At 46.1% G+C, this 13,143-nt stretch overlaps 1 protein-coding gene across 2 annotated transcripts in view; it reads right to left on the bottom strand.

Moving 5' to 3' along the window:
• Window positions 1-13,143, bottom strand: part of XRCC6 (X-ray repair cross complementing 6) — a 66,898-nt gene that overhangs the window by 9,376 nt on the left and 44,379 nt on the right. For both annotated transcript variants that reach the window (XM_069737035.1, XM_069737036.1), the window contains exons 8-10: window positions 12,871-13,039; window positions 3,559-3,720; window positions 2,062-2,191 (exon numbers count right to left, since the gene is read on the bottom strand). In XM_069737035.1, the coding sequence (XP_069593136.1) occupies window positions 2,062-2,191; window positions 3,559-3,720; window positions 12,871-13,039 (461 nt within the window). The remainder of the gene's footprint in view (window positions 1-2,061; window positions 2,192-3,558; window positions 3,721-12,870; window positions 13,040-13,143) is intronic.

Genomic DNA, 13,143 nt, shown 5'->3' with positions numbered 1-13,143 from the left:
GGCTCATGCCGTATATAGGGAGGCTGCGTGGGGCTCATGCCGTATATAGGGAGGCTGCGTGGGGCTCATGCCGTATATAGGGAGGCTGTGTGGGGCTCATGCTGTATATGGGGAGGCTGTGTGGGGCTCATGCTGTATATGGGGAGGCTGTGTGGGGCTCATGCAGTGTATATGGGGAGGCTGTGTGGGGCTCATGCAGTGTATATGGGGAGGCTGTGTGGGGGCTCTTACTGTATATAAAGGGCTGCTCAATATTAAGTGATACAATTAATACTAATATAATTATCAATAATATACGGTAATAATTATAATATCTCGATATTAATATTGAGCACAATTAATTTCAGTCTGTTGGTTCAGCCCTCCACAACAGTGACGGTCTCTCATGCGGCCCCTTGGGAAAATTAATTGCCCACCCCCGGTATAGAATGTTATGTAAAATACTACTTGACTATCCCACCCACTTTTCCTGTTGCAAACTATGGTCTGCTGGGTCTACAAAGTGTTAAATAGAATCTGTCAGCAGGACACCCTCCTGCCCCCCAAACTCGTAGTGACTAGATCATGATTTGAACTAGTAAGCTGTGACACAAAGTCCTGAGGCCTTCAGACGTAAGTTTTGTCTGGAACACCCGAGCATTTCAGAGTGAAAAGTACCTGGCTGTAATCGCAGAATTAGGCTCCGATCCCTGCTAGTTTGGGCAGAATGAATCTGATGACAGATTCCCCTGTACCAATTTGGCAATATTAATACATTATTTTTATCGTATATTTTCAGAGCTTCCGCTATGTAGATACAGTTACAAGACCTGACATTGTTTGTTACATCTGTACATAAACTTTAGAAATTATTATTATTTATTTATATACCGCCATTAATTCCATGGTGCTGTACATGAGAAAGGGGTTAGGTACAGGGTTACAGATATCGTTTACAGGTTTACAGTGACAGACTGGTACAGAGGGGAGAGGACCCTGTCCTTGCGGACTTACATCCTATGGGATAATAAATGGAGACAAAGTGACATGGCGCTGGCCGAGGGTGCACGGGACTAAAACTACTGAATCAGGAACAATACTGTAAATTATTTTGGCTGATCCGGTTTATACGTGTACCTCAAAGCTGACAGCATACTGATACAGGTCATCCACTAAGGTTATGGTAGTCTATTTATAGGGAATTTGAAGGAGATCCACCGCAATCCACATGCTAACCCACTTCAGATAGCCTTTTTAATTGAATTGAATGGTTTATTCAAACAAACCACTCGTCCCTCACGATATGGCGGGAAGAAACTGTAGAAGCAGGAGCTGGCCTGAAACACGTTCACTTAATATTTTCAACAAAATGACTTATTGCGCTATCCTGATGGCGGAGTACCACTTCCTGAGGATCTAAGCTGCGCCTGTCATACTGAAGGAGGGCCATTTTTGCTTGAATATTTCACTATTGATCTTCCCTGGATGGGGCAGCAGCTTTTCACTTCCTGGGAAGGTCTGCATGCCCAGAGAGGCCTTCATAGGGTCGGACCTACATTTGCACCACTCTACCAGATGAGTATTTCCAACAGACTCACTGATCGATTAGATAAAAGTCTTCAGCTCATTACACTACGGAGCTCCTTATCTTTTCTCCTTTTTGCTTTGCTCTTCAGCACTAGAGGATTTCAATGGGCCCTCCACATTGCTTTTCATACAGAGAGAGATTTTTTTCCAATAAGGCCTTGAAAGCCTTACTGAGAGAATAAAAAGGCGTGACATCAGTTTTTTTAAAGGAATGACTTGTGAAGTCCGTTACAATCATGATCTGATCAAATCAAAGGGGAAAAAATGCACAGATTTCTAACATGAATTTCTCCTGAAAACTTCTGAGGAGGAAAAACCCAGAGTAAACATATTCCAATAATGTTGGGGTACTGTCCTAAGGTGCATGATCCCTGTGAGAGGAGAAGTTTATGGGCAGATGTCTTCAGACTTGTGTGCTCATTCATCTCGTTGGTGGGAGAGGTCTTCAGCCACACATAGGACCCTGCCCATATAACATACATCACCCCCACATACCTGTAGTTAAATCTCAGCTTGTGGACAATTTCTTTCATCTTATCCACTTGTTCTTCGCTAGCCGGAATGATCTCATGGTTATTAATTGTACGAATGTCGTCAGCAAATGGGAGGAAAATTAGATTGAAGCCTAAATCCAAAAAGCCAAGCAGAAATATTAGTGTTACAATCTCAAAATTTCAACAATGACACTGATTAGAGGGGTCCGGCCACCATAACCCACACCTGAAGTGTGGGAAAACATACTTAGGAGATCCAATCAGGGTCCATTGCTGGGGACCAGACTGGTCTGGAGGATTCCAGTGCTCCCAGAGGTGACTGACAGGTCTCTCCCTATGTGCATGACCTCAAGAGACCTGTCAATCACCTCCAGCAGTTCTAGAGACCTCCAGCGATCCCGAGAACTGCAGCATAATCAACCCCCACCCCATTCATGCTCTATGCCACAACTAGTGGACAGCTGAATGGAGGGATAGCTTGCTATTTTGATAACCCCTTCATTTGCTCACTTCTTTTAAGTGCAGTCATGTAGTGTATGTTTGTACCTAGTCACAGTCTCTGGACGCAGGACTTTCAAGGGTTATAGAGCAATCTGCAGTGTAAACTCAAGTGCTTCTCCTCCACAAGATGTCCTTGCCAGGCAGGGAGATTTATTGCTATGCAGTAAATTCAGGTTGTGCCAACAAATAGAAGAAGCAGGTCACTGCAATCTTGCCATAGGAACATATGAGTACACACTAGTCCTGAATTTATGACGGGAAAGGTGCAAGCACTTGTGACCTGCCCGCTCTCTTCACGGATGTTTTCAGCATTGAAGCACCCGACTCCTCACAACGTTTCAACTCGCTGGAAAAGGAGCCGGCCCTTAATCTTTGCTCCCGTGCGCCTATGGTATAATTCTACATGAAGTGCACCGGGGGAGGAGGAGAGGCGGTATAATGACACACAGTACTTTTCAGTTGTGGAAATTACTTGTCTGTGTCTCATGTGTAGCAATATGCATGAAACTTTTCTAAAAGTATACAACAGCCTACAGAGGCGTCAATGATGCCTGCACGGACCTGGGTAGTTGGCCATCTCTGACAGTCCCATAGAGAATGAACGGAGTGGAGATGTGCAGGCTTGATCTCCGCTCTATTCAGGCAGAGCTCCATTCTACAAATCGGCAGGGATCCCAGTATTTCCACAGACTGCAAGTTCTCTGGTCTACAAAATGGCGCTTGATGGAGGAGCATGCGACTGATGGACCGGTCTAATCAACTGCCCCTCCATCAGCAGGAGCGCTGCACGGATCCAACAAGCAGGCATTGCTATATAAAGGAAGAGATCTGAGCTGAACCTGCAATACATTTCTATTAGTAAGTGCCACATGAAGTGGACACCCCTGGTAATGTTTGCATTGGACTTGATGAATCAATAACCGACCTTTATAGCACATTAGCAATCATTTGCTACTTGTCTCCTGAAGTAAATAATATAAATCTTTAATGCTCTCACCAGGAGGTTTAAGTGGTACATTTTCATCATCCAGCTTCTCTTCCTGTGGGACCAATGCGACAAAACGGGGTGGTGTATTTCTGCGGGGGGTGTACCTGCAAATGGCCATGACCTGTCGCTTCAGGCATTTAATGAGCAGGGCCTGAAATAACGTGCTGCTTCCTAAAGAGAAAGAATTCAGAATTCATGTGCCGGTCAGTACACAACTATCACGGGCGTTTCATCTCACTTCATCAGTTCTGAGAAGATGATGTGAAAGTTGGAATTACGTAAAAGGAGAAATACAGCTAACGGGTTTTCTCACATTTATACCATTATACGTAACACTTTGTGTATATTACATCTGGATTTTTGGATTAATGCTTTTTTAGGTTACATTTGTAGAATACTGCCGTGATTAATGTCCTGGAAGGACCAAAATATTGGTGGTTTCTTCAAGTATTCTGGCAATTTGCGTTCTGCAACAAAACACTGGACTGAAGAAAAATACAAGTTATGGCTGGATTAATGACCAAGATCTCCGTAAAGACATCTGTTTAGCAGCACAAGTGCTAGAGTTTGACTCTTGAAGGTTACAAGATGGGAATCCTTTCGTTTTTCCTGTGCTCTTCCAGCCTGGAGTGGCCACCATAATCTATTAAGCTTGTGGAGGGAATGTGCTTGTTAATATAGTTTTGAGGTTAGAGCAGCCTTGGCAGCTAGTCGAGAGAGACGAAGCTGCAAGTTCTAGAGGATCTGGCAGTCCGGCACAAACAGGCACCAAGACAACCTAATTACTGCAATTTTAAGAATCAGGATAGAATTTAATTGGAAAGAATTCACAAATGTCCTCCACGACTTGGAGATGATCTTAGAGCGGTGTGAATCTTCTATTTCTCCAGTCACCTTCCACGACAGCGGTACTGGAGGATGTCTCCCCGCCCTAATAGGGGACAGGAAACACAAAGAGGTTAAATACCCTCCCCTTCCTGCCACCTCCAGTGTTTTTCCTGTCCCCTTTTGGGGCATGAAGAGGTCCTGCGGTAGTGCTGCCGTGGCCGGCGATCGGAGCACTCGCATCTTACCTAGCCGGGCAGCCTGGGTCAGGATGTATCTCCTCCCTGTAGCGCTGCTTCCGTCTCCCCACATGGTGCGGACTCGGGACTTTTCTCCGCTCCTCCCGCGCTCCTTCGGGAGTAAAGCGGAGCGGTGTGGTGCAGTCGGGGTCCCCGCGCGGCTCCCCGGCATTTTCCTCCTCGCTTCTTGGCCGGAAGCAGTGAACGCGCGAACCGGAAGTACCCGAACTTCCGGTTCTCGGCATGTGCGTTCCAGCGGTGGAACGCACGCGCGTCAGGCTGCAGTTTCTGTTGGCGGCATAGCGGTCTTTCCCCTACGCCTGGGACCGGGAGGAGGAGCACAACATCGGACGCAACTGCCACGGTATTTAACCCTGGTAGTCACCTCCAGGTAAGGCCCCCTGTCTGACTGACTGGACTTCAGTACTGACTGACCATGGAAGGTGACAGGTCTATCTCTGCTTCTGCCGAGCCCTGCGTCCTCCCTCCTACCGTGAGTAGTGGGTTAAGGTCCCTCTATCCTTGTATTCCTTAGGGTGCCATATACTTAGTCCCCCTTCTCTCTCTTTTCTAGGGAGACAAGGCCTCTGCCCCTAGGAAGGACAGATCTTCCAAGACAAAAACGGAAGATCGTAAATGCGGTGTTTGTGCATCAAAGCTACCTTCTTCTTACAAGAAGAGACTGTGCCAGCCCTGCACCGATGAAATAATTCGCTCAGAACAGCCATCCTTGTTTGAGAGCATTAAATCCCTCATTAAACAGGAAGTGCAATCCTCGGTATCGGCCCTTTCCCAGTCTCTGTTACCTCCGCCTCCTCCTCCTAAAAAAAGGAAGACGGCGCCGGTTTTCTCTGACTCAGATTCTGGTGAAGTTCATTCCTCCGGTTCGGAGGATTTGTGGGAGAATGAGGGCTCCACTTCCACCCCCAGAGAGGAGAGTAAAAAATATTATTTTTCCTCAGAAGACATACAGGAGTTAATCAGTATGGTCAGGGGGACAATGGGTGTTGAGGAGGAGGAGGAGAAGCCATCGGTGCAGGATGAGATGTTCGGTGGGTTGAAACCTAAAAAATTAAAGGGGTTCCCTATACATGAGAATGTACAGAGTCTCATCCTTCATGAATGGAAATCTCCTGAAAAAGGTCTTTCTGTTCCTTCTGAGCTAAAAAAATCGCTTTTCCCTAGATGGAGATGTCTCTCTGTGGGATACACCTAAAGTAGACGTGCAGGTCTCTAGAGTGTCCAAAAAGACAACCCTCCCTTTCGAGGATTCGTCCCAACTCAGAGACCCTATGGACCGCAAAATGGAGAGTTTGCTAAGAAGATCGTGGGAGACTTCTATCAATCTCCTGAAAACAAACATTGCGTCCACCTGCGTGGCTAGATCCCTATTTCGTTGGCTCCGCACGCTGGAAGACCACCTTACCCAGGGAACATCTAGGGAGATAATATTAGATTCTCTTCCGCTTCTCCAGAAAGCTACGGGCTTCCTGGCCGATGCTTCGGCAGAGTCCGTAAGAGTGGCTGCCAAATCAGCAGTGCTCTCTAACTCAGCCAGGAGAGCTCTATGGCTCAAGTCCTGGAGTGGGGATATAACGTCTAAAACAAAACTATGTGCCATTCCCTTTCAGGGCCGCTATCTATTCGGGCAGGCCCTGGATGATATTCTGGATAAGGCAACGGACAAAAAGAAAGCGCTTCCGGAACAGAGAAATCCGAAGAAACGTTTTTTTCATCCCTCAAAGGAGCAACCCTTCCAATGGGAATTCAAAGGAGGGAAAGGTAGGAACATCCTGGTTCCCCAGTCCCAGCAGACCCCGGACAAACAGTGACTACGCCCAGGGCGTCGGGGGGCGTCTCTCGAGCTTCATCAACCAGTGGAGGTCCATTTCGTCGAACCAGTGGGTACTCGACACTATCCAAAATGGACTGAAAATAGAGTTCGAGAGCCCTCCCCCTCATCACTTAAGGATAACCTCGTTACAGAGTCTCAGTCCTCAGGGCGCATTCCTTTCCGGCCTCCAGAACTTACTCCAGGAGGAAGTAATTTCCCCAGTACCTCAGCAAGAAATTGGCAGAGGACATTATTCCCACCTGTTTCTGATCAAGAAACCTTCGGGGAAGCACCGAATTATAATCAACCTGAAACCCCTGAATCAAGTAATAACTTACAGGAGGTTCAAGATGGAGTCGGTCAAAACAGCGATCCCTCTGATAGGACAGGACTGGGAGATGGCTACAGTGGATCTGAGGGACGCTTATTATCACGTCCCAATCCATCCAGAGTTCCGAAAGTACCTAAGATTCGCAATATCTCAGGATCGGGAGATAGTACACTACCAGTTCAACTCCCTTCCGTTCGGAATTGCCTCAGCTCCCAGAGTCTTTACAAAGATCATGACAGAAGCCATTATATTCATCCGTCTTCAAGGGATCTGCATAGTACCCTATCTGGACGATCTACTCATTGTCGCTCCCTCAGTTTCCCGCCTCACAGCCGACTTAACAAGATCTCTGGAAATCCTAAAATCATTGGGTTGGATCCCAAATCTAGAGAAGTCGGACCTTCGTCCCTCCAGGAGGAAGAAGTTCCTAGGAGTCCTTCTGGACTCAGAGTCGAGGAGTTCCTTTCTGCCCAGAGAACGTCAACTCGATCTGGTACAGAAGATTTCGGCATTCAAAACCCTGAAGGCTCCTACTATACGACATTCTATGTCGGTGCTGGGATCTCTAACATCTTGTATCCAGATGGTACCTTGGGCACAAGCCCACTCGAGAGCTCTCCAGACTCATGTCCTATCATCCTGGAACGGTCAGCAGAGTTCTCTCTCCAAGAGAGTTTGCCTTCCCAATCATGTCAAGACATCCCTGACATGGTGGCTACAGGTTCGAAACCTAAAAAAGGGGGTCAGTTGGGATCAGATCCCACTAAAGACGCTAACATCGGATGCCAGTCAAAGGGGATGGGGAGCTATAGTCGAGGGATCCCATTTCCAGGGCACCTGGGGCCCAGACATCAGAGCAAGCTCCTCAAACTTCAGAGAACTGAAAGCGGTAGAAGAAGCATTAAGAGCTGCATCCTCCCTTGTTCAAGGACACCATGTCAGAATATATTCCGACAACATGACCACGGTAGCATACCTGCGTCATCAAGGAGGCACAAGATTCAAGAAACTAAAGATTGTAGCCTCAAACATTTTTTTCTGGGCGGAGAGAAATGTTCTCTCTATCTCAGCAATTCACCTGAAGGGGTCAGCCAATACCCAAGCAGATTTTTTGAGCAGAAGGGATGTGCATCCAGGAGAATGGTGTCTGGACCAGGAGGTCTTTCTCTCCCTGATTTCCAGATGGGGGATCCCAGAGGTGGACCTTTTTGCCAACGGTCAGAATGCCAAACTAAGATCTTATTTCTCGGTAAATATGACAGACAGAGCACTGGGCATGGATGCGTTCTCTCACCCGTGGAGGTTCAACCTTGTTTATGCATTCCCTCCGATCCCATTGATATCGAAGACTCTACAGAAGATCAGATCGGAACGAGTTACGGCAATTTTGATTGCGCCAACATGGCCAGGAAGGAGTTGGTACAGCGCCCTGTTAGACATGGCTCAGGAAGATCCAGTGTATCTACCCCAGAAGGAAAATCTTCTTTGTCAGGGTCCATTGCTGCATCCAAACCTTCACAGATTGAATCTTTCGGCATGGCTTCTGAGGCCGAGATACTAAAGGCAAGAGGTCTCTCGGATGGAGTAATTCATACTCTCCAGAACAGTAGAAAACCCATAACAAATGCTATTTATGCCAAAATCTGGAAGAGGTTTTCATCTTGGTATCTTCCAGATATTCCTGACCCTTTTCATCCAAACATTGCCAAAATTCTGGACTTTTTGCAAAAGGGTCTGGAGTTGGGTCTTAAGCCTAACACTTTAAAGGTACAAATTTCTGCACTTAGCTCCTATTTCGATCAGGATCTAGCCAAACATCGGTGGATCAGGCGCTTTGTTACTTCAGCAACTAGAATCCGTCCCAGAGTTCTCAACAATACTTCTCCTTGGGACCTTAATCTGGTCCTTAAAAGTCTAACTCAAGATCCTTTTGAACCTTTATCTCAGATTTCATTAAAGGTTCTTACCCTAAAAACGGTCTTTTTAGTGGCTATTACTTCTGCCAGACGGATAGGGGAACTACATGCTCTATCCATACAAGAGCCTTATTTGAGGGTAACATCTGATAGTATTATCCTGCGTCTAGACCCTACTTTCCTACCTAAAGTTACATCAGACTTTCATAGAGGTCAGGACATAGTGTTGCCCTCATTCTACCCGGATCCTTCTAATGTGAAGGAGGAGTCCTTCCACACTCTGGATGTCCGCAGAGTGGTTTTACATTATCTCTCACAAACAGAGAGTTGGAGGATTGACCAAAATCTCTTTATTCAACTCTCCGGGAAGAACAAAGGCAAAAAGGCTACGAAAAATACTATCGCCAACTGGATTAAACAAGCCATATCTCTGGCATACTCATCCCAGAATCTACCACCTCCTCCATCACTGAAGGCCCATTCTACACGGTCGGTGTCAGACATCATGGGCAGAGAGAGGTGACGCTTCTACGGAGCAGATTTGCAGAGCTGCCACCTGGTCATCAGTACATACGTTCACCAGGCATTACAGGCTTGATTTCAACCGGGATTTAACTTTCGGCAGAACAGTTCTGCAGGCGGTTGTCCCCCCCTAGAAATTATTTGTTGGTACTACTCCAGTACCGCTGTCGTGGAAGGTGACTGGAGAAAATTGAATTATTCTTACCGTTAATTCGGTTTCTAGGAACCTTCCACGACAGCACTAATTTCCCTCCCTATCTGATGATTTATTGGATGATTCCTGCACTTAAGTGGTAACTATACATACTACTGTGTCCAGAAAAAACACTGGAGGTGGCAGGAAGGGGAGGGTATTTAACCTCTTTGTGTTTCCTGTCCCCTATTAGGGCGGGGAGACATCCTCCAGTACCGCTGTCGTGGAAGGTTCCTAGAAACCGAATTAACGGTAAGAATAATTCTATTTTTTCACTGTATATAAGCTTTATAAGGAAGCTCTCAAGTGATCAATGCTGCGGAAACCACGAACTGCCTGGATCAGATACTGGCTGTATGATTGCAGCCAGGTATGTCTTTCGTGGAAACTCTCTGGCATTTCAGAAAAAATATACTTTAAAAAACCTGGAGACGAGCCTAGTCCAGCTCTTCACAGCACCACTTCAGGTGATTGACAAGTCGCTTCCTGTGCATACTGAGAGACCTGTCAATCACCAGGGCTGGGAAAAGCTGGCTGGGTGCAGCACCTGACGGATCTTCAAGGTCTATTTTTTAATGGTTTCTCTATACAAGCGGACATAAGGTCATAGTGGCTCTACAGGGGTACTCGGATGTCTGGTTAAACTCAGGAGCTAGTGTAAGAGCGTAAAGTAAGCAACAGGGTCGTGCCTACATCGGTGTACACGAGCATTCCCTGTAAATCCTCAATATACGTGTACCCTGGCACTGTGCCACCTTTTCTATTAGCCTTCAAGACACATCCAGGAGCAAACAAGGGTAATATGGCAACTTTCGGTAACAACTCCTGAAAATGTATATAACGCATACATGGAAAACATCGTTATCTTGCAAATCACTTTTAATATAAGAGATTCTAGAAATGGCTGAAGAAACTGTAGAATCCATCAACTACGGTAATTTGTACACATGTTGCTGTCATTTTAGCTTTAAATACTGCCTCCCTGTACTGATGGGGTAGAATAGACAACTTTCATCCAATATTAATCACCCAGCAATTAATCTACAAAAATTGGATCAGAATTAACCCTTTTAAGCATGCACTTGGTGAAATTAAACAGATGTATTAGGAAAGTATGAAATAGTTGCAACAGCTACAGGTTCATTTCAGAACTGCTTCGGTGAGCGTGCAATGTTCGTATAATCGAAAAGAAAAGCCAAAAAGAACTTAGAACTCCACCGCTGCCCTTCAAGCCATGGCAAGTAGTCTGATAATAAACATCATGCTGTTCCAGTCGGTGACTATTGATGGTTTTGCGGAGTTGTCCATCAGAATTACTGGATTAAGCAATCATGCAATGTCTGGCACGAGGCCCATTCTGCACGGCCTGAGGCAGGAGGGACAGTCACAGTGCTAAAGGTACAGTCACACTAAGCGACGCTGTAGCGATACCGTCGCTGTTTGGTCGCTGGAGAGCTCTCACACAGACAGCTCTCCAGCAACCAATGATCCCGAGGTCCCCGGTAACCAGGGTAAACATCGGGTTACTAAGCGCAGGGCCGCGCTTAGTAACCCGATGTTTACCCTGGTTACCATCGTTAAAGTAAAAAAAACAAACGCCACATACTTACCTACCGCTGTCTGTCCCCGGCGCTGTGCTTCTCTGCTCTGGCTGTGAGCGCCGGGCAGCCGGAAAGCAGAACGGTGACGTCACCGCTCTGCTTTCCGGCCACTGTGCTCACAGCCAGAGCAGAGAAGCAGAGCGCCGGGGACAGACAGCGGTAGGTAAGTATGTAGTGGTTGTTTTTTTTACTTTAACAAGCAACAGAGTAACTAACCACTATCAGGAGCAGGGAGAGTAAAGGGAGGGAGGAGAGCACCTAACTGCAGGTCCATGGATGGAAATAGCTGACTGGCATGTTAGGAGCTAACTCCCCTCCTGGAATGTAACTACTGTACATACTCCGGTGGTGGAGCTCCATAGAAAACAAGCTGTACCCTATGATTACATTAAGACAAAAACGTCTCGCAGGAGAATGACAGCAGATAGCAAAGTTAAGTCAGTTGACAGCGTACAGATTTTCATGCTGTCTAACTAACTAAAGCAGTTTAAAGGAAACCTGTCAGCAGGATTGTGCCCAGTAACCTACACACAGTGTCAGGTCGGTGACGTTATACAGGGTGGGCCATGTATATGGATACACCTGGGTGGGTGATGTATATGGATACCTAAATAAAATGGGAATGGTTGGTGATATCAACTTCCTGTTTGTGGCATATTACTTTATGGGAGGGGGAAAACTTTTCAACATGGGTGGTGACCATGGTGGCCATTTTGAAGTCAGCCATTTTGGATGCAACTTTATAAATGGCCCACCCTGTACTGATTAAAATGATACCTTGGCTGAAGAAATCCGTCTTGTGGTTGTTGTTTAATCTTAATTTTCAATTTTGAGTTAATGATATGCTTGTGCTCCGGGGCGGCCTGTGGGGGGGGGTCTTTATGTGGCGCTCTGATTAGGTATTTATCTGTATGGCGTCTGATCCCTCAGCGATCTGCCCCCTAGTTTGCATAATGAATATCTGTACATACTGAAGAAAAAAAAAACACTTCTGCAGGCAGACGCCGGCCGTGTCACCTGTGCTGCAGCATAATCGCATGTTTATGTCCCAAAAATAAATGTGGTTGATGTTATTCAGGTAGAGAAAAAAATCCATTTTAAAATGGTGCCCGCCGCACCTGTGCAGTAGCTGCTATCGGTGTATATAGGTGATCCGATAGCTGCTACTCTGCATTCGTCAGTGGCGCTATATTGCTGGAAAAATAAATTCTTTCTCCAAGATTGCAGTGCCAACAGTGCAGCTGCACAGTAGCAGCTCTCGGCTATTTCCGATAGCTGCTACTGTGCAGGAGGCGCCATCTTGGAGGAGGAATTTTTGTTCTTCTCCAGCAATATAGCGCTGCTGGCGCATGCACAATAACAGTAATTGAATCATCTATATACACCAATAGCAGCTACTGCGCAGGCACCATTTTAAAATGGATTTTTTTCCCTATCTGAGTAACATCACATTTTTTATTGGGACACTAACATGCGATTATGCTGCAGCACAGGTTCCACGGCCGGCGTCTGCCTCTAGAAGGGTTTTTTTTTTTCCTTCAGTATGTACTGATATTCATTATGTTAACTAGGGGGCAAGTCAGTGACTTGTCAGAAGCCATACTGGTGAATACCCAATCAGAGCACCACATGAAGACCCCCACAGGCCGCCCCGGAGCACAAGCATATCATTAACACAAAACTGAAAATAAAGAATAAACAACAACCACAAGACGGATTTCATCACCAGATATCATTGTAATCAGTAGAACGGCGCCGACCTGACACTGTCTGTAGGTTACTGAGCACAATCCTGCTGACAGGTTCCCTTTAATAACATGAGAATGCACTATTTAATCTTCAGGCCAAAACAAGACTTACCACTGACGATGGACTCCTCTGGATAAACAAATTGGGCAGGTCGGATAAAATGATGTTTTTTTAGCAATGTGATTGGTTTAAAACCAATCAACACCAGGCTAGGATCATCAAACCTCCTCAGCTGTTCAGTCTCTTCCTTCTCGAGTACAATCTGCCGGTTTCCGTAACTCTGACCAACAGAAAAAAATCAATCAGTTTACCTGATGTTAATTAGATATGGGTAAAATTATTTTCAGGACCCTGCGAACGGCCTCTTACCTGACGGCATCTCTG

The sequence above is a fragment of the Ranitomeya imitator genome, chromosome 8 (assembly GCF_032444005.1).
Source record: "Ranitomeya imitator isolate aRanImi1 chromosome 8, aRanImi1.pri, whole genome shotgun sequence".
Taxonomy (NCBI): domain Eukaryota; kingdom Metazoa; phylum Chordata; class Amphibia; order Anura; family Dendrobatidae; genus Ranitomeya; species Ranitomeya imitator.
This window is presented reverse-complemented; position numbering and strand designations above follow the sequence as displayed.